Source organism: Panthera pardus, unplaced genomic scaffold (assembly GCF_024362965.1).
Source record: "Panthera pardus isolate Hobbes unplaced genomic scaffold, ASM2436296v1 HiC_scaffold_6, whole genome shotgun sequence".
NCBI lineage: Eukaryota > Metazoa > Chordata > Mammalia > Carnivora > Felidae > Panthera > Panthera pardus.
In genome coordinates this window covers 73,530,237-73,552,417 of record NW_026526991.1, presented here as the reverse complement: position 1 = coordinate 73,552,417, position 22,181 = coordinate 73,530,237, and the positions used below count along the sequence as shown (strand labels likewise).

Below are 22,181 nucleotides of genomic sequence, written 5' to 3'. Positions count from 1 at the left end.
ACAGCAATTCTCCTTGTTTTTCTTCAGATGGAAAAATAGCTGAAAGCACATCAGGTAAATTGCTTTTTTTTTTTCTTATACTGTTTATACTAAACAATAATAAAGTGACTGCTTTTATTTCGAGGGAAGATAGATCTCCTCTGAAAAAACACTAAAACATTTAAAATGAAATATTCCTTGTTACAAACAAACATACTCTAGTGTGTTTTTATAGAATCTGGGCCAGATATTTTAATAATTAATCTCATAAAGGTGGTGACATTTAAAATAGAAAATTTTTAGGGGCGCCTGGGTGGCTTGGTCGGTTAAGCGTCCGACTTCGGCTCAGGTCATGATCTCATGGTCTGTGAGTTCGAGCCCCGCGTCGGGCTCTGTGCTGACAGCTCAGAGCCTGGAGCCTGTTTCAGATTCTGTGTCTCCCTCTCTCTCTGCCCCTCCCCTGTTCATGCTCTGTCTCTCTCTGTCTCAAAAATAAATAAATGTTAAAAAAAAAATTAAAAAAATAAAAAATAAAAATAAAATAGAAAATTTTTAAACCTGTAAGTGAAATGTGGATCTAGATTTAAGGATTTACGTTCCTTAAATAAGTACTTTGTATTACAGGATTGATTTCTTAGTGAATTGTTTTAATTAAAATTGATCCTAGTCCTATTAGTGGTACTACAGATTCCCTCAGAACATTGAATAACATTGAATATGACTCATTATTTTGTTTCCCTATCCACCAATATGAAAAATTGGCCACAACAAATCAAGACTGCATTTATGTTTTTTTCTTAAATCTAACAAAAGGATTTTTGCTAATGTCAGTATAGATTGAATTTGATTCTGGTCTAACATATATACCAATCAAAATAGCCCAAGATTACTTTTATATGTTTTTATTATGTGATATTTTAGATCTCTGTGTCTTTCTACAACCTAAATACAATAAAATGCAATTGGAAAATGTGTTCTTTGAGGTAAAGGCAAACTGAGAATAAGTAGCAGGTCAGTTGTCTCAAAGACCTCAAAATCACCTTATCGTAACTATGGACAGGTTCATTAGGTTTCACTATAATGATAGAACAAGAGTTTATCTACTTCCAAGTGCACAAAATCTGAATGTTAATTAGAATAGTCTTGAGCATTCTTCTGAAAGTCCTTATTCAAGAAGTTTGAATGAAGAGAGGGAGAACTTGGAATTCTATACTTCTCTGAGAATCTTCTGAAATTATTAGCAATTGAGTTTTTTTCCTGTGTCTTTCAGGGAACGTTGCAAGTCTGGGTATTATTTGGGAGGGACTTGAGGATCTTTGAGGCTAGAGCTGCATTGGATGAATAAAAATGCCAAGCAAAGATGCTTCAACCAGCCACTCTACCAGCCAACATAAAACTGGTCAAACTCCAGAGCAATGTTATCCCCCACAATCTTTATTCCTTAATGAGACAAAGATTCACATATTTGAGAAAAGTATCCATAAGGCAGTATAGGACTTTGTTTTTTGATATTTTTAGATTTTACTGGTTTCAGACAATGTAACTTGTTTGTTGCCATTCCTTTTAAAAATCTCCCCTTCTCTGTAGTTCATCCATATTCACCTCTGTCATCCATCAGTTTTTCTCTATAGAATGAAGGTAGAGGAACAGAATTATATCTATTTCTTTTTTCTATTTCATGTTGTGGTCTGAAGTGTAAGTTAACTCTTCCAAAAATTTGTGCAAAATGTATGCAATATAAATGAATAAATTGTACCTATCTTTGAGCTATGAGGTAAACATTTTATTTATCTTTAAGCATTGTATAAGCAATCTATCTTTAAACGGGGTGATGGCATTATACAGTTTGCATAAGAAAAAAGGATTTCTTGGCAGATTTTACCTTGCGATCTTAGACAAGTCATGAAACCTTTTTTAAGTATCAGTTTTCTCATCTACAAGTGAGGAAATGATAATAGTATCACCCTTATAGGAGGCTGTGAGGATTAAAGAGATAGGATATGGAAGGTACTGTTACATGTCTAAGATGTGGTACATACAAAACACACACTAACCATTACTGCTAGTCACCCCGATGACAATGTATTTCTGAGTAAGTTTTGTATATAAAAAAGGGACAAATAAGTTAGTAGAAACAAACATGGCCCACTGGCTAAGATACCAAGCCATTCATTTCAACAATAGAATGAATAAGTTCAGTGGAAACATTGGTTTAATAAAATGAAAGATCTAATATACCTATGGGGTTGAACTCAGGAGAGGTATAAGTATAGTGAATATTTATCATGATTTAATAAATTAAATAAAAATTCTACATGAGTTTGATGTGATGTTTGTTGAGTAGAATAAAATACATTGAAAGATACGGTCTCTCTATCCAGTACTTATTTTTTTTACAAGTTTATCTATTTTTGAGAGAGAGAGAGAGACAGAGCCTGAGTGGCGGAGGCCAGAGAGAGAGAGGGAGACACAGAATCTGAAGCAGGTTCCAAGCTCTGAGCTGTCAGCAGAGAGCCCCACGTGGGGCTCGAACCCACAAACCGTGAGATCATGACCAGAGCCAACTGAGCCAAAGTTGGGTGCTTAACTGACCCAGGCACCCTAGCTCCATACTGAGTACTTATTATCATTTATTATGTAGTCTCCATTTAACAGACAAAGAAACTTTGTTTCATAAGTATTAAATGTATCCAGGGGCATAGCCAGGAGCAAGAATAGCACATGCATAAATAAAGGAACAAAATTGAAAATAAAATGTTTTTTTTTCTTCCAACTTGACAAAAATCTATTTGTCACCACTTAGAAGGCCTGATTATAATTGCAGAGTTTTCAGATCACTGGATTCCATGCAGGAGCCAAGTGGGTAGTGGCCTTGCCAATGTGTCCATCTCCCTGCTCTTTCCATTTCTGGCTTTGTCCTACACAGAGAGATACCCTTGCCTGCGTGTCTCAGCACAATCTGTTTCTTCTGCAAACAGGCACTCCCTGATCATTCCCCCCAGGCCTAGAGATTCTCGTCACTGCAGTGTGGTCTCACCTTAGGGGAATGGTCTTGGGAAGGATGCTCATGAAGATCCTGAGAACAGGCTTGGGACTATAGGGCTCTGGGGACTTAGTAGGGTCTACAGTGAGGGACGGAGGAGGGCACAGGCTCTGGGTTGGTGTATCTTAACCCCTCTGCCCTTTTGTCCCCCTTTTGTTTTTTTAAATTTATTTTTGAGAGAGAAAGCATGAGCTGGGGAGAGGCAGGGAGAGAGGGAGTCAGGAACTGAAGCGGGCTCTGCACTGACAGCAGAGAGCCCAATGAGGGGTTCGAACTCGTGAGGCATGAGATCATGACCTGAGCCAGAGTTGGTCGCTTAGCTGACTAAGCCACCAGGTGTCCCTGACCCCTCTGCCTTTATTCTTTGCCCTCCAAGGAGAACCATGGCATGAAGAAGGTCAGAGTGAGACTTGAGTGGTTCCAAGTAGGAACCCCTCTTGCTTGAGTCTAAGAGAGACATTGTCAAAGGCCATTCTGATGGCAGGTCTGGGAGTCCAGATGGGTTTGATTCAAAAGCCTATAGGTTTCCCACGACTGAATGCTGCCTTATTTCTCTCTGCTTTGGCATCAAACTAAGATATTTAGATATTAAGATTCAGAATCTAGACACCTGGGATACCTTAGTGACGAAAACAGGCAAAAAACCTTGAGTTCATAGAGCTTAAAATCTAGATGAAGGAGACAGTCAATAAGCAATAAACATAAGTAGTAAACACGGTATATTACAAGGTGATAGAATCTCTGGAATAAATTAAAGTAATACAATGATAATTGGGAGCATTAGAATGGGGGTGGCAATTTTAAATTGTCAGAGTATACCTCATTGAGATGGCGTTTAAGCTGATACCTGAAGGAAGTAAATGCTATAATTTATAAATAAATACTTTCACCTTTTTTTCTTTGCAGAAAAACAGAAAAGAGAATTAGGTATGTTATCTTAACTTTACCAGCTCTTACTAAGCCAAGGACAGCGTGGTTTCAACACAACAGACAATTTTGATGGGGGAAGGTGGGACACTGGAACTCGGGGCCTAGCAATGGCGAGGAAAACAGCTGGAGAGGTGTCTGCCCTGTCTGTGAGAAGAATGTCTAGCACACAACAGTGAAATCTTCACAGCTCTATTTATCTCTCTTTGTTGAAGTCTTAGAACCATGACAAAAAGATATGGTTATGGCAATGAAGTCAATATGCAGTGTATGTAACTCCAAGGACTTCCAGAAAAATGAGGAAAAAACATATGCTTTCAAAGCGTCACAATCAAATCACCTTCTTGTGCTAGCAATACAGGTTTCAAACATGATCTTCTGTTATTCACATTAGGTGGCTTTTTGTTCAGTAATTTGAACTTTGCTGACCCAAACAGAAGAAAGAAATCTCTTGTTGGTTCACTCCTTGACCTTGGATTTAATGCTCGCGAAAGGGCTGAAGATCGGTGGAGAAAACATCGAGATACTGATAGTTTAGTGTTAAAAGACACTCCAGCAGGTACTGTTAGAGAAAAATGCTTACCTAGGAAACAAGTGCTTTTTTTCATTTAAGACAACCTGATAATTTTTGTATTATTTGCAGCACATGGCCTTAATATTAATAGTGGAGAATATAAAAAAAACTAATTTCAGGGCCAATGAGACTGATGAATTCTGTCTTTAGAGAATTTTGGCCAAGATGTTTATATTAAGTTACATTTTTTTCCTGATAGGTTTAATTTTCTTATGCTATTTTTCTACTTGGTGCTATTATTATAATTATAAATCATTTTTATATTGTTTAAATTAATTAAGATACTTCTGGGACCCAAATTTAGTGTAAGGTTTCTCTACACATGTTTTCGTCTCCAACCACAGTTTATTTTCAATACCATGATTCTCTCTTTAAATTACGTACTCAGTTGTCTGAGTAATACTATAAAACAGGGTTTCTAAACATTTTATAGACTGCAATTTTGTTTTGTTTGAGAGAAAATTAACTTTCTATAGATGAGACATGTTCTCTCTGCTTCTACATACTTCTCCCAATTGGCCAACTTTTACTTTACTTTCCTAGCCCCTGAAATCTCTATAGTTCATACCTATAAACAAACAAACAAACAACCAGAAAAGAAAGAGATCCAATGAGGAAAATAACTTCAATATTTATACTGAAATTTGAGTCCGAGTGATGATAATTGAAAAGGGAGAAACAGCTTTGGGTGCAAGGGTGCAGTTGAAATATTTCAGGAAGGGTAAAAGTTTCCTGTCTGTCCAGTCACCTGTCTTGGGACTGACAAATTCAGTATGACCTATAAGTTAATGCAGATATATTTGCTCTTGTTTACAATACCGAGGTGTTAATTGTTTGCTCATGTTCTACAGAACACAGTGAGATTTTCTTAAATGGCCTCAATGCTTCAGTTTTCTTATGGAATTCTCAAACCTCATGGTAAATTGGTTGTCACGCATACCCCTGATTACACTTTGTGGAATTATAATATGGAAAGTTGTATAGAGGGGAGGGATTTTTTTGAACCTATAATGAAGGCCTAGTTCAAGTAATGTATATAGATTAATTTGTTGTACATTATGAATGAATGCAACTTTTCTCTGATAATGATTGTATTTTTGTGTGGTAGAGAAAACCCGTTCAGCAAGTGGTTTTGCCAGTGGTATCTCTGGTGGTATTGAATTTGGTGGCACTGCTTCAAATCAAAATGACATTGGTAGGGGTCCATCTGGCCAAAGTGGATTTGATGTGAATGCAGTAAGTGGATTAGCTGACTCTAATTCTGCTCCCAGTGAAACAGGTATTCTAAGTTGTTTCTTAGTTTCTGCTTTTGACAGAAAAAGTCAATTAGCAAAGCAGGGTGTTTCTTTTGACCAATACAGATTTTAATATTAGAGGAACTCATGGAAATGATTTTTAAATTCTGTTTGATTCTTAAAGGATCTGTATTATCTTTAACAGAAATCAGCAACTTAAACATTTTAATGAAAAGACAATTAGATTTAATGCTCTTATGAAGGGGCTTGGATCTGGTAGGGAGAGATCCAGTTTCTATCCCCAATCTTTCCTGCTAACCTTCTGTGGACTTTGGGAAAGCCACTTAAGCTCTCTTGTTCCCAAGTTTTGTCATAAGGAACAGAAAAATTTTGGTCACATGTTTCTGTACTTTTGTGATGCTAACTTCTGAAGTTTCAACACTCCTATTTTAACTAGTTTCTTGAAAAAGAATGCCAGAAAAAAAAATTACAAAAGTGTGAATAAGTAGCATTTTATATTTTGGAGATTACAGTTGGTGGAAGAAGTTAGGGCCAATAAAGTACATTAAATCTAGCTATTTTTGTGTCAGAGAAATTTGTCTTAAAAGATGTGGTAATTGGTGGAAAACGGAAGAATAGAAAGGAGCTTGTTGGTAAATCCATGGGTTTTGGCTCTTATATCAGTGCTCAGGAATTCTGATCCAGACTTTTAAGAAAAAAATACAAATAATTTACATCCTTTGGTTTTGCTCTTGACAACTGTTGAGTTTTACACTTGCCTTTTGATTTTGGTCTTGGTGGTGGAAAGAAGGGTGAATTTGTATGTGGTCTTGGTAATTCTGGCTCATGTGGAGTGGGTGTCAGTGGTTTTGAACAAAAAGACTTTGCTAAAAAAATGAAATAGGGAACATTCATAAAAATGAATAGGGAACTGGAAAATCAAGTTCCAGTGATCTAAGTATTACTATTTAGGTTTTGTGCATAAAAAGTAGAGTCATAAGTTGTATTTAATTATTACCTGGTAACAATCTTTTTTTTTTTTTTTTTTTTTTTTTTTTCATTTCAGCAGATAACACCAACACAAGACATAGGGATGGATTTAGTAGCAGTGTCTCTGGGAATTTGGGATTTGGTTTGGGGACATCTGATCAAAAGGGATTGGACATTGGTAGAGCTGACTGGAGTGAAATGAGCAACAGACGATCTGCTGGGGGTGAATCAATAGGTTTTGGATTTGATGCCCGTAGCCCAGGTATTCCAACTAAGACTCATTCCAGAAAATTTAAAATTAATTAACTACTTGTTTAAAAATACACTTTTTAAATATTTAACAATCAACTAACTAAGTAAAATTAATTTTTAATAACATTTTAATTTTTCTGTCAGTTGGAACCGGGTCTTTTGGTTGGGAACTTGGAAAAAGGAAGGGCGATAATGCATTTGGTTTTGGAGCTTCTGGTTCGAGTTCATTTGGTGGCAGTGGCATTAATAGCAAAATAAAAATTGAAGGAAATCAAGTGGGTAGTTCTGGAGGACCCATTTCCAATGATCTAGGTATTGATATCTCATTTTTATGCATAAAAATTTCTAAATCATGAAACGTTTTCAATGTACTCTGTGATGTCATTTTATATTCTGGAGGTGATACTGGTTTAAGATGCTGGTTTAAGATGCTGATAGCTCAAGTATTCCACTCAGTCTCTGTTCCTGAGAAATCCAATTGGATTTCAAACAGTCATTCTTTTATTTTGATATTATTTTGAATTTTCTATTAGTGGGAAGGCCTGGGTATTTTGATTTTGGACTTGAGGGAAAGATATTTGGAACTGATTTTGGTTTTTGAGATTCTGGTTCAAATTGCTGTGGTGACATTGGCCTTAGTGAAAATGGGATAAAATATAATGATGAATCTAGTTCCATGTTTTAGGTGTTGATGTTTAATTTCTGTGCATAAACAATATTTGAATCATAAAATTTATTGGAAAATGTTCTGACAACAATCATTTTACATTCTGCAGGTGGCATCAGTGCAAGAATTAGAGATAGTCTTTTTGATGGCATATCAGAAAATTTGAGATATGGTTTTGAGAAGCTTGGTCAAAAGGGATTTGGAAGCAGAGGATCTGACTGGAGTAAGAGCAGCAGGGAATCTGATGTCAGTGGCTCAGGTAGTCTAATAATCTTGGACTCTGCTCAGGTGAAATCTAAATTGATTTCAGCCTTTCATCTATTATTTTATAACATTTTTATTTCTCTGTTAGTGGAAAAGTCCTCATCCTTTGATTTGAAACATGGAGAAAGGAAACGTGAAGCTAAATTTGATTTTGGAGATTCTGGTTCAAATCGATTTGATGACATTGGCCTTAGTGAAAATGTAATAAAAGGTACCAGAGAATCTAATTTTAGTGGTATGAATGTTGACAGTTAATTTTTTGCTTAAAAATTTCTCAATTATAAAATTTATAATTAATGAATTTAATAATTTATAATTATTAAATATATCCTGTTGACAAACTTTTAATATTCTGGTAGAAGTACCAGTGCAAGAAGTGGTGGTGAGCATGCTGGTGAAAAGTTTGAATATTCAGGATTTGGTATGTGGGTATTTGGTAAAAAGGAATTTGGAGGCAGGGGATTGACAGAATGAGCAGTACCATGTGTGTTTTGTCTGGATCCTTGAATCTCAGGTCCAATGCCCACAACTTGGGCATTCTCCTAACCTGGACTCTTGGGGAAACTGAAATGGGTTTCAATTTTTTGATCATTTTTAAAAGTAACACTAAGAATTTTCCAATAGAGGGAAGGACTTGGTTGTCTAATTTTGAAAATGGAGAAAGGAAAGGTGAAACTCAATTTCGTTTTGGAGATTCTGGTTCAAATCCAATGGCCATGGTGGTACAGACTTGGATGGAAATAGAGTAGGAGGTACTGGAGGCTATAGTTCCAGGGCTCTAGGTATTTATGGTTAATTTCTGTGCAGAGAAAAATTCTGAATCATGGTATGCATAAAAAATAATTCTCATGACCATCATTTTGTATTCAGCAGGTGACTCAAATGCAAGAAATGGGGATGAATATTCTGGTGGTATCTCTGAAGACTCAGGATTCAATTTGGGGTCATCTGATCAGCAGGGATTTGGAATCAGTGGAATTGGTAGGAATGGAGAGAGTGGCAGTGGAATCGTGGGGGCTGGATACTTGAGTCCTGGATCTGATGTCAGTGGCACAGGTATCTTCACCTGGACTCTGTTCCCAAGAAATACAAATTAGTTTCTTCCTTCTTCATTTCTTTTAATCACACTTTTAATCAATTAATTGATTTTCCATTAGGAGAAAATACTTGGTCTTCTGGTTCTGGAAGTGGTGGAGGAAGGAAAGGTGCAGCTGGACTTGGTGTTGGTACTTCTGGACCAAATGAATTTGGTGAAACTGGCGTTAGTGGCACAGGTACCTGTGATACTGGAAAGGATGTTATTGGGTCTGGTTCCCATGGCCGAGAATTGGGATTTATGTCTGGCATTTAGAGGGTCAGGATTCTAACATATGTTATAAAATAACAATGAAAATCATAAACATCAATAATGATATAAAAAGCAAGACAAAATCCTGAAATGATAAACTGTATTTAGACGTGATCAGGAAAAAAATCATTTAATATTTTTTGTAGAGCGTGGAATGAATTTTGTGGCTATGATTATATTTATGTGGAGTTGTTTTTGTTGCCTTTATGCAAAATTGATTTGGAGTCACATATGTGAAGAGGTGATTTGTTGGGTTTGATCTTTGTGCTCTGGATCTGGACTTTAAATTATTTTGCAAGTTTATTTCTGATAAGACTAAACAAATTCCATCCTTTTTGAAAATCTCAAAATTTAATATTTCTTCTTAATGGAAGCATTAGAGTGAACAGTCTAAGAATTTGTGGTAGTATTTATTGTGATATGCGGACTATTTTGATTCTTCTATTGGAAAGTCTTGGGTGCCACTAGACTAAGTGATCTCAGAACTGTGGGCAGTAGATTCACTTCTAATGACTTAAGTGATCTGAAAGATATTCAGGATTCATACTTAGAAATCAACTTTGGGATTGATATGTTCTTAAAAGGTAAAGTCTAGTTAGCAAGAGATATACTTAGTGTAGTAATGGCTGACCTCAGTCAGGATTGACTATCAATGAATCTGTTCAGAAAAGGCTTGGTAATAAAGAAATAATAATTCACTTTTGGATTGTTCTTAATCTTTGGACATCAGTTTTGAGGTCAACACTTCAGTGGAACTGAGAAATTTGAGATCACTGATTATTTATTGCCATTGGCCTTGTTTAAAACCAGTTAGTAAAATGGTTTAAGAGACACTGAATTTTTAACCCCTAGATCTGCTGCCATTAGCTCAGGTATTCCAGTTTAGGATGTGTTCCTGAAAAATGTATTAAGAAATAGTTGTCTCTCCTCTTTCTATTGTGGAGTGGTTACCAATCTGAGACTTCTCTGCTGTTTGGATACCAACTTTTGACTGCTTTCATGTTTTTCAAATGAGACAGACTTGTTTTAATTAGTGTTCTTTCCGGTAGTGTATCTAATAGCAGTAAATCTAGTGGCTTTGAAGTGGCAAGTTCTGGATCTGTTGGCATTATTGTCTTAACATTAGACATGTTGAGATGAACTCTCAGTTCAACTAGATCAGTTGTTTTCAGACTTCCAGTTTCTGTGAGTGCAGAATCCTTTGTTCAGTTGACATCTTAAAATGGTAGCTAGATTTTCCAAATGTAAAGCAATTCAAAGTGGGAGTGTGACTGAAACTGGGATAGGAGACCCTGGACCCTGTTTATGCAAACCTTTCTCTTTTCCTAAACACATTTTAAGACAATTGATCTGGAGTAAGTTAATTTGATCATTTCATTTGGTGGCAAGACATTTAATTTTGTTACTCCCACAGGTTGTTAAATTGATTATATATATATGTGTGTATATATATATATATATACACATATATATATACATATACATATATATGTACATATATATATATACATATACAGCTTCACATTGTTCTAAATCTGCTAGCATTAGTATTGCTGAACTTGGATCCATGGTTTATCCATTAGATTTTAAAAACATTTTTTTTTCATATTTTACCAAGTAGTGTGTATATACAGACTAACTATTTCGTATTAAAATAGGTGTCACAAGCCCAGCCGACCACAGTACCTCTGCACCACTCACTACACCAGGTAGTTTGACTTATGACTTCCAGTGCTTAACAATGCATATATATGATGTATGTGTATGTATCTGTGTGTTTATACATATATACATAATTCTGAAATTTAAGTGTTCTGTGGATTATTGATTTACTAGGACATGATATTATTATGTATTTTCCATGTTGAATTGAGCTTCTAAATGCTTCTCTTTGAGTACTAAAGTTTAGATCACCGACTGCATATTTTAAATAATTTCATTAATAAGGTAGATTAAATTATACTTTAAGGGAACCTAAATAAAGCATAATACAACTTCTCCTTTGTCATTTTAGATACACTATTTTTAAATGGCTTTAAAAATAATTTATAAAGATATTATGTTATATTATATTATATTACCTAAGAAAAGACAACTGTAGTAAAGGCAAGTGGCCTCAAGATACACAATAAATAACACGTGAAAAATATTTTATAGTTCTATCAAAATATTCATTTGTGTTGTTGTTGCTTTTCTATTCTGCTTGCTTAACTGCTCTAAGATTTCATATAAGTTTACTTGGTTACATACAAGGGTCAATGCATTAAAAATAATCAGGGGAAGGTTTCAAGGTATATGAATTTTCCCCTTTGATCAGTAGAATGAAGTTCTCTTCATATATAGATAATTGAATTATTAGTATTACACAGTAGACTGATTTAGTAAAATCTACCTTGGGCATGTTTAGCTAGTGACTCCCAATGAAAGTATGCTAGCAAAGTTCTGTTTATGAAGTTGAAAATATAGTTCTGTAAGGGATACAGCATATGTTAGTAATTGTACATGACTCAGAATGAATAAGCTCATAATGATTTCTGAAAATACTATGGCTAATTGTACCAAAAATATGGTACAATTCAGAGATCATCATGTACATGACTGTGGCAAATCACAGTTCTCACAAAATCAAATTGTATGATCAGGATAAAGAAACCCACTGATGGCCTTCAATATCAGCTTCTAAATTCCTACGTAGAAACCCAAATATTCTGTATATTTAGAATCAATGTAATGTTTTTAAGTTTAAATAATCTATGCATTATGTTAAATAGAAAAAGGATCCCATATTCCAGAAGCAACTCCGAAATACTCAGAAACAAATACAATTATTGGTAAGTAAAAAGGACTTTGATTTCTACCCATATTTTTATGTCCAAGCCAGCCAGTACCTAACCAATATTTTGAAACTAGTTGTAAACATTTGCCGGTCACCTATCCATTTTATCATTTTATGTCTGAATGACTCACATTCATACTATTTTCCTCAAAGATACATATATACACATATGCACATAACACATATACATGAACGTATATAACATACATACATATGCACATATACATGTACATAGAAAAACAATATTCTTTATACTTAATTGATATATGGTAACCAACTCGTGTAACATTAGAAAGACTATTTCTACAAAAAGCAAAATAAACAGGCAAACAGACCACAACTCCGATCATATATACCTCCCCACAGTAGAGACAATTTCCCTTTCCCATAGGAAACAAGATATTTTTATTCATGTTTTGTTTGAGACAGAACAGCAACCTTTGTGTATTCCCAAGGATTCAGGCACTACTTTTAGTGTGTTTTTGCTCTGTGTGAGAAAGAAAAGTACTTATTTAAGGTAGTGGCTGGGAAGAACAGAAACTTTCAGTAATGTTTTATCTTGGTACACAAACACTTAAAAAAAACACAGAACCATGAATATTCTACTCTAAATATTTTGTAGGCGAAGCTTCTACTTGGGGCAAAGGAGCATATAAAGCTTTCAATGGCCGCATCTTTTCCTTTGACTCGTCATGCGCATACACCTTCTGCCGTCATTGCGTGGAATCCGGAGAAGATTTCAATATTGAGATCAAAAGAAACAATAATAGTGATATTGAAAAAATAATAGTTAAAATCGACACTAATGACGTCTCTATTTTTGGTGATATCATCCTAGTTAATGAAGAAAGGTAAATGCCACAGTGTTATGGAAAAATACTATAGAATGACTTAAACTATCCTGAGCAAAAAGAGGGGTGCCTGGGTGGCTCAGGTGGCTAGGCATCTGACTTCAGCTCAGGTCATGATCTCCTGGTTCCGAGGTTCAAGCCCTGCATCAGGCTCTGTGCTGACAGCTCAGAGCCTGGAGCCTGCTTCCGATGCTATGTCTCTCTCTCTGCACTACCCCTGCTCACGCTTGGTCTCTCTATCTCTCTCAAAAGTAAATGAACATTAAAAAGATTTACAGTAACCTGAGCAAAAAGAGAAAAGATTGACTAGGAAAAGACGATACTCTTTTCCTATTTTGGTGCTCACATTCATTATATTAAACTATTGGACAGGAGTCTGACAGAAGATTTTGTTATATGTAGAATTGTAAGATACTATATTTATTCCTATAACATGGTGGGGACAAACAACTAGTTTTGTTGTTTCACTATTTTGAGTACTTAGATTTGGAACAACATGCATATTCAACACATCTGTTAATAGAGTATTTCAATTTTCATTTGTATGTTTGTTGTTAAAAATATGAGATTTTTCAATAGATTAAATTTAGGTCATTGTTTTTAGAAGTAGCAATTCATATTTGGAAGGGTGTAATATTTGAATAGTTTTCAGGATAAGAAGTTGAGACATGATATTCTCCTTGTGAACATTTCAAATTATTTGATCATTTATTCCTTACACTGCACCAGTTTCTTCTTTTTAATTTCTCCAAAGCCCCAAAGATTTATTCATTGTTCTTTAAAAGTCTTTCAAAAATTGGAAAAACAAAGCCATTGTGTCTCTTCTGAAATGGTAGGAAAAACAAAGCTGCAATATTTACTAGCCAGTATTATATTTGAGATACTAAATATAGAACATGAATTATTAGAAAAACATATACTATTCTTACCCTTATGTGTACTTGTGCTTTAAACTTTCCAGTGTACAGATGCCATATAACAATAAATTGATACACATTAAAAAATATGGAGAACATAATGTCCTGAATAGCCGCAGAGGAATCATGTCTTTAATGTGGGACAAAAATAACAAACTCTCAGTAAGTCTGTCTCTGATTTTCTTACATTCTTGGGCCTTTTGTTCTTTGCTTTCAGTTACGAAAAGAATACATTATAAGGAAAATAAGAGCTAACGTTTACTGAGAAATCTCTATATATTATTCACGTGCTAAGCATTATCTTATTTAATATTTAAAATACATTGAAGTACATACTGTTATTAATCTTATTTTATAGGTGATAGAACTCAGGAAATTCAGGCTAATAAAAGTTAAATTATCTACCCAAAGACACATAGTTAGTAAGAGATGGAGTCAGGAAATTTCCAACTTCTAGATCCTGGTCATTTAAAAAACGTCCTATAGTACTTCGTAAGTACCAGCTTAGATAGAATTGAAAATGAATAGACACTGTCCTTTGGTTTGGTTAAATTACATTTTGAGGTATTTTCAATATTTTATAAACATGTACATGTAATTTTTTTTAAAAGCTTACTCTTCACAAGAAATATCCAACTTGTGGTCTCTGTGGTAACTTCAACAGCACTCCAGGTAAGATTTCAATGCATTAGGTCTAAGAAAATTGCTTCCTGAAAGAAAATTAGAAAATAATTACTCACATTTGGATAAATCTAACAGAAATTTGCATTTGTATAAAGAATAAGAAATCATTAAAATAAAACAAAATTTATGTTGTCAACTTAGCTATATTTAGCTTGAAAATAATGTATATGTACATAATGAATCTCTTGAACTAAGCCTTGTTTTCATTTTCAGGAGATGATATCAATGAACACATTGCCAATAGTAAAATTCCTGGTGATTGTCCCAAAGCTGTTAGTAAAAGCTATGATGTTTGTGAAGATGGCGTGCAGGTAAGAGATTTATATTTCACCTAGCAGCAAATTTCAGCACTATTTCCCTTTGTTTCAATTTAGATACCCAACATCCTCTTCTAAGCATTCATGCCTTATTCTTGGAATTGTGCAACTACTTTTTCTCTAATGTCCTTATAGTCTATTTCTCAGCTTTAGTTTAGCTGTAGATGCTAAAATAAGTTTTTTCCTAAAACATTATGATATTTACTATATATTAGTGTAAAATTCTGATTTTTTTGCACAGAGTTTTAGTTTGTCTGTAAACTGACATGCTTCACCTCTCCATTAAGTCTGCTGATGGATATTGATGGGCTCTTATGCTGTGGAAATCCATGTCCTGTGTCCCTAAAAACTACTTTCTGTTCTCCCTTACTTTTGCCCCAGATAGCCAATCTGAATTGTCATACTTTGTATACTTTGCTTTCTTTTTGAAAGAGTTATATGTAATTATTTTGACTACAATACTTGAAAATAGCCCTCTCTGAATTTTCTGCACTTTTGTAGTTCTGTCACATTGAATTTGATAGGTTGCATCCGTCTGTCTGTCTATCTATCTATCTATCTATCATCTATTTATTGAGAGAGCACATGTGCACACATGTGTGCACGTATGTGAGGGGGCGGACAGAAGGAGAGGGAGAGAGAATCTTAAGTAGGCTCCACACTCAGTGTGAAGCTAGAGGACATAGGACTCCATTTCACAAATGCGAGATCGTGACCTGAGCTGAAATCAAGAGTCAGACATTTAAATGGCAGAGCAACCCGGGTGTCCCCTGTTGTTGTTGTGTTATCGTTGTTTAGGATAGGTTGCATTATTTTTTAATATTTTCTTCTTTGTAGTATTCATTTATTACCTTTCATTTATTTTTTTAATTTTTTAATGTTTATTTTTGTTTTTTGTTTTTTTTTCAATATATGAAGTTTATTGTCAAATTGGTTTCCATACAACACCCAGTGCTCATCCCAAAAGGTGCCCTCCTCAATACTCATCTCCCACCCCCCATCAACCCTCAGTTTGTTCTCAGTTTTTAAGAGTCTCTTATGCTTTGGCTCTCTCCCACTATAACCTCTTTTTTTTTTTTTTTTTCCTTCCCCTCCTCCATGGGTTTCTGTTAAGTTTCTCAGGATCTACATAAGAGTGAAAACATATGGTATCTGTCTTTCTCTGTATGGCTTATTTCACTTAGCATCACACTCTCCAGTTCCATCCACGTTGCTACAAAAGGCCATATTTCATTCTTTCTCATTGCCACGTAGTATTCCATTGTGTATATAAACCACAATTTCTTTATCCATTCATCAGTTGATGGACATTTAGGCTCTTTCCATAATTTGGCTATTGTTGAGAGTGCTGCTATAAACATTGGGGTACAAGTGCCCCTATGCATCAGTACTCCTGTATCCCTTGGGTAAATTCCTAGCAGTGCTATTGCTGGGTCATAGGGTAGGTCTATTTTTAATTTTTTAAGGAACCTCCACACTGCTTTCCAGAGTGGCTGCACCAATTTACATCCCCACCAACAGTGCAAGAGGGTTCCCATTTCTCCACCTCCTCTCCAGCATCTATAGTCTCCTGATTTGTTCATTTTGGCCACTCTGACTGGCGTGAGGTGTTATCTGAGTGTGGTTTTGATTTGTATTTCCCTGATGAGGAGCGACGTTGAGCATCTTTTCATGTGCCTGTTGGCCATCCGGATGTCTTCTTTAGACAAGTGTCTATTTATGTTCTCTGCCCATTTCTTCACTGGGTTATTTGTTTTTCGGGTGTGGAGTTTGGTGAGCTCTTTATAGATTTTGGATACTAGCCCTTTGTCCGATATGTCATTTGCAAATATCTTTTCCCATTCCATTGGTTGCCTTTTAGTTTTGTTGGTTGTTTCCTTTGCTGTGCAGAAGATTTTTATCTTGATAAGGTCCCAGTAGTTCATTTTTGCTTTTAATTCCCTTGCCTTTGGGGATGTGTCAAGTAAGAGATTGCTACGGCTGAGGTCAGAGAGGTCTTTTCCTGCTTTCTCCTCTAGGGTTTTGATGGTTTCCTGTCTCACATTCAGGTCCTTTAGGATAGGTTGCATTTATTTTATGACTGAATAAATGTTCACATATTCCTGTTTCAATCTAGAACAAAATTTTCCAGATCAAGATGTATGGATAGAATGGATAGAAGATGGATAGAATAAATGTTCACATATTCCTGTTTCAATCTAGAACAAAATTTTCCAGATCAAGATGTATGGATAGAATGGATAGAAGAGACTTTTTTTTTCTCGACAATGGATGTTGCATTTCTAACCATCTTGTTACCTTCTAGCAAAGCAAATTAAGCCATGACATTCTGTATCATCTGCTGTCTTTCTTGTGAAACCCTCTTTGGTTTTCAGTTAGAATTGCCTTCTCTTTTTCCTCTGTTACCCTATGCTACTCCTTACTACTTATGATAAGATACCATCCACAAAAATTTCCCATGTTTTTATGTTCCCTGTAAGATTATGCATTCTATGATGGGACAAGACTTATGTTTTATCTGTTGTGGTAGTTGCACAATGTATGAGAACTTATTCCTGGTTGCTCAAAAATGTCAGTTCAGTGATTATATAAATTTATATTAAAGCTAATGCAGGGGCTCCTGGGTGGCTCATTCGGTTAAGCCTCTAATGCTTGGTTTTAGCTCAGGTCATGATCTCATGGTTCATGAGATTGAGCTGTGCATTGGGCCCTGTGCTGACAGTGCAGAGCCTGCTTGGGATTCTCACTTTCCTTCTCTCTGCCCCTTCCCCACTCATGCTGTCTCTATGTCTCTCAAAATAAATACACATTACAAAGCTAATGCATATTTATTAAAGACCTGCTACATGCAAGATATTGTGGTAAGTCAAGAGGATACAAAGTTCTATTTTTTACTCTAAAGGAACCTGTAATTTAGTGATAAAACTATACAAAAATAATAAATGAAAATCAATCCTTGAAGATTTTATTTCACTTAATCTTATACCTAACCTGGAGAATGTTATCAGTTGTCTTAGGCTTAATTGGTACAAATTATACATTTGCTTAACAGTGGTTTTTATATTTCTCTGTTACAAACATGTTAAGATAGAAAACAGCTATGTGGTAGTTAAAAAATGTAGACATTTAAATATTTTTGGGTTCAATAATATATGTGTTTACTTTCTTAACCAACATGAGAACAAATATGTTGTCTCTGGAGCCAACTCACATGGCCCCCACTAAGAAAGCACACATTCACTCTATTTTACTGCCATGGTTGCTCATCAAATATAAGAAGATTAATAGATAAAGGGCCAATGTCTCTTCTGTCTATTGTGGTGTCAGTCATTTACCATCCCACTCTCTGGCGTCAACAATCTTTATTTTTTCTCACCCTTCTGTTTTCTCAAGTTGTAAACTTCATGTCACCTTTAGAGAAGTTCTGGTTGAGTATAGGTACAACAATTTTTGAAGCTGTTGTACAACAATCCAAAATGCCAGAAGTGAAGTGTTCTTTTAGGAGTCACTGTACCGAGTATAATACTTTAAATACTCTCCATTTCAACCAGCAGTCAACAACTCTTCCTGCCAAAGCTACAGGTTATCATGCAGAATCAAACATACCTGAATTTATCTTTTCCTAAATGTTTATTTGATTGTCCATTTTTTAATGTTTCAATAAAACTTCATGCTTTATTTTGTAGCACTGTGACAAAATTATTGGAACTTACTTTGAGAAATGTAGAAAGGTCACCACTTTATCCAATGACTACAGAATGATCTGCATTGATGAGTACTGCCAAAATAGAGACAAAAATTCTACGTGTGACACTTACACAGAATTGTCCCGCCTCTGTGCCTCAGATGGTCCCGGCCCCTACGTATCCTGGCGAGATGATTCTGATGTGGTTTGCGGTAGGTTTTAAATTGTATTGCAGATTCCAAGCCAGAAAGTGTCTATAGCACTTTAAAATTGAGCTATATTTCAAAGTAATCTTTTCAAATGACTGTAAGCCCTGAAAGGGATCTTAGAGATGTTAGAGTCCTATCTCTCACAGGTACTTGTGAGGAAACTGAGACCTGTATTGGTGAAGTGACTTGCCGTAAGTTGCACTGCTTTGTGTTAAGATCTCAGTTAGGAAATTTATAGTCTTTACAATTAGTAAAAGTTACTGGGAAAAATGAGAAATAATGTAAAAATTGAAAATAGTAAGTGGAAAAGTTATCAAAAGTATATTGATTAGTACTATGATTTCCTTTCAAAAAATTAATAAAACATAGAGATGAGTTTCACACAAATATAAATATACTTTCAACCTATGTTTAGCTAAATCCTTAGAAGTTAAAATATGAGTAGAATATCAATTCCAAAGTAAGATGCAATGATATATATAAGTAAATTTCCTCCTAATTTTTGTCTTTGCTTTTTTAATTTTTCTCCAGATTAAATATTGTATCATAAAAATAATGCATGAAAAATTGGCACAATTTAGTTGTGCTGAATATTTTTAAAGACTGACTCATATCTTGAACATTAGACTCAAAGAAGCTCATTTGAAAAGATCTCCATTAAAGTATTATCTATTTATCACATTCATTTCCCTCTAATTTCCATGTATACCTATATCTGTATTTCTCTAGAAAAACCTAGATGCCCAGAAAAACATATCTACAAAGAATGTGGTCCCTCAAACCCTGCAACTTGTTCTAATGTGGCTCCTTTTCAAGACAGTGAATGTGTGAGTGGCTGCACCTGCCCAGAAGGTAATACACCCTATGAGAGTATTTACACTGAAAAACTGAAAACAGTGCTTCTAGTATGGTGGGTCTTATTTCTTTTCTTTTCTTTTTTTTTTTAATAATACAAAGTTTTATTTATTTATTTATTTATTTATTTATTTATTTATTTATTTAAAATTTTTATTTATTTATTTATTTATTTATTTATTTATTTATTTAATATATGAAATTTACTGTCAAATTGGTTTCCATACAACACCCAGTGCTCATCCCAAAAGGTGCCCTCCTCAATACCCATCACCCACCCTCCCCTCCCTCCCACCCCCCATCAACCCTGAGTTTGTTCTCAGTTTTTAACAGTCTCTTATGCTTTGGCTCTCTCCCACTCTAACCTCTTTTTTTTTTTTTTTCCTTCCCCTCCCCCATGGGTTTCTGTTACGTTTCTCAGGATCCACATAAGAGTGAACACATATGGTATCTGTCTTTCTCTGTATGGCTTATTTCACTTAGCATCACACTCTCCAGTTCCATCCACGTTGCTACAAAAGGCCATATTTCATTCTTTCTCATTGCCACGTAGTATTCCATTGTGTATATAAACCACAATTTCTTTATCCATTCATCAGTTGATGGACATTTAGGCTCTTTCCATAATTTGAAAATAGTAAGTGGAAAAGTTATCAAAAGTATATTGATTAGTACTATGATTTCCTTTCAAAAAATTAATAAAACATAGAGATGAGTTTCACACAAATATAAATATACTTTCAACCTATGTTTAGCTAAATTGTTGAGAGTGCTGCTATAAACATTGGGGTACAAGTGCCCCTATGCATCAGTACTCCTGTATCCCTTGGATAAATTCCTAGCAGTGCTATTTCTGGGTCATAGGGTAGGTCTATTTTTAATTTTCTGAGGAACCTCCACACTGCTTTCCAGAGCAGCTGCACCAATTTGCATTCCCACCAACAGTGCAAGAGGGTTCCCGTTTCTCCACATCCTCTCCAGCATCTATAGTCTCCTGATTTGTTCATTTTGGCCACTCTGACTGGCGTGAGGTGATATCTGAGTGTGGTTTTGATTTGTATTTCCCTGATAAGGAGCGACATTGAACATCTTTTCATGTGCCTGTTGGCCATCCGGATGTCTTCTTTAGAGAAGTGTCTATTCATGTTCTCTGCCCATTTCTTCACTGGGTTATTTGTTTTTCGGGTGTGGAGTTTGGTGAGCTCTTTATAGATTTTGGATACTAGCCCTTTGTCTGATATGTCATTTGCAAATATCTTTTCCCATTCCGTTGGTTGCCTTTTAGTTTTGTTGGTTGTTTCCTTTGCTGTGCAGAGGCTTTTTATCTTCATAAGGTCCCAGTAATTCACTTTTGCTTTTAATTCCCTTGCCTTTGGGGATGTGTCGAGTAAGAGATTGCTACGGCTGAGGTCAGAGAGGTCATTCCCTGCTCATGGATTGGAAGAATAAATATTGTCAAAATGTCAGTACTACCCAAAGCTATCTACACATTCAATGCAATCCCAATCAAAATTGTACCAGCATTCTTCTCGAAACTAGAACAAGCAATCCTAAAATTCATATGGAACCACAAAAGACCCCGAATAGCCAAAGTAATTTTGAAGAAGAAGACCAAAGCAGGAGGCATCACAATCCCAGACTTTAGCCTCTACTACAAAGCTGTAATCATCAAGACAGCATGGTATTGGCATAAAAACAGACACATAGACCAATGGAATAGAATAGAAACCCCAGAACTAGACCCACAAGCGTATGGCCAACTCATCTTTGACAAAGCAGGAAAGAACATCCAATGGAAAAAGACAGTCTCTTTAACAAATGGTGCTGGGGGAACTGGACAGCAACATGCAGAAGGTTGAAACTAGACCACTTTCTCACACCATTCACAAAAATAAACTCAAAATGGATAAAGGACCTGAATGTGAGACAGGAAACCATCAAAACCTTAGAGGAGAAAGCTGGTGGGTCTTATTTCTAACTAGATATTTAATGAAATCATCTATTCATAATCCATCCTTCTAGCAAACTGCAGAAGAGGGCAAGAGAGAGACTTACAAAGTTAATGTGTATGTCTATGTCTATGGTACCTAAGGGCCATGGTGCTCCACAGATCATCCTCTAGTCTTATATTGGGCTCAGTAGAAATACTCTATGGCTCAGTAAATTATACTCTTGCCAGTTCTCAAACTGGAGTAATTGCTTAAATGGAACTTACCATTTCAAGTGGATGTTTACACTTGAAGGAACTAGTTCAGGAGCACCTGGGTGGCTCAGTCAGTTAAGCGTCAGACTTAGGTTCAGATCATAATCCCACAGTTGTGGGTTTGAGACCTGAGTCTTGCACTGAGCTCTGTGCTGATGGCTCAGAGCCCGGAGCCTGCCTCGGATTCTGTGTTTCCCTCTCTCCACCCCTCCTCCACTCATGCTCTGTCTCTCCCTGTCTTAAAAACAAATATACACTTAAAAAATTTATTAAAAAAAACCAACTAGCTCAAGAGTGATTTCACAATTCACTGCTTGAGAATTTACTGATGTTTATATAATTCTG

General features: G+C 35.5%; 2 protein-coding genes across 2 annotated transcripts in view; both read left to right on the top strand.

The window, feature by feature from the left end:
- The window catches only part of LOC128774992 (mucin-19-like), a 35,211-nt gene extending 22,241 nt beyond the window's left edge, over nucleotides 1–12,970 (top strand). Inside the window, exons 3-11 of the mRNA XM_053895343.1 lie at nucleotides 4,344–4,508; nucleotides 6,828–7,010; nucleotides 7,145–7,312; nucleotides 7,777–7,926; nucleotides 8,020–8,142; nucleotides 8,805–8,987; nucleotides 9,089–9,205; nucleotides 12,051–12,110; nucleotides 12,738–12,970. Coding sequence (XP_053751318.1) covers nucleotides 4,344–4,508; nucleotides 6,828–7,010; nucleotides 7,145–7,312; nucleotides 7,777–7,926; nucleotides 8,020–8,142; nucleotides 8,805–8,987; nucleotides 9,089–9,205; nucleotides 12,051–12,110; nucleotides 12,738–12,970 — 1,382 coding nt within the window. The remainder of the gene's footprint in view (nucleotides 1–4,343; nucleotides 4,509–6,827; nucleotides 7,011–7,144; nucleotides 7,313–7,776; nucleotides 7,927–8,019; nucleotides 8,143–8,804; nucleotides 8,988–9,088; nucleotides 9,206–12,050; nucleotides 12,111–12,737) is intronic.
- A 957-nt stretch (nucleotides 12,971–13,927) lies between these two features.
- MUC19 (mucin 19, oligomeric) overlaps nucleotides 13,928–22,181 on the top strand; it is a 102,620-nt gene continuing 94,366 nt past the window's right edge. The window contains exons 1-5 of the mRNA XM_053895342.1: nucleotides 13,928–14,045; nucleotides 14,495–14,555; nucleotides 14,781–14,878; nucleotides 18,571–18,781; nucleotides 19,508–19,630. Coding sequence (XP_053751317.1) covers nucleotides 13,935–14,045; nucleotides 14,495–14,555; nucleotides 14,781–14,878; nucleotides 18,571–18,781; nucleotides 19,508–19,630 — 604 coding nt within the window. The 5' untranslated portion in view covers nucleotides 13,928–13,934. The remainder of the gene's footprint in view (nucleotides 14,046–14,494; nucleotides 14,556–14,780; nucleotides 14,879–18,570; nucleotides 18,782–19,507; nucleotides 19,631–22,181) is intronic.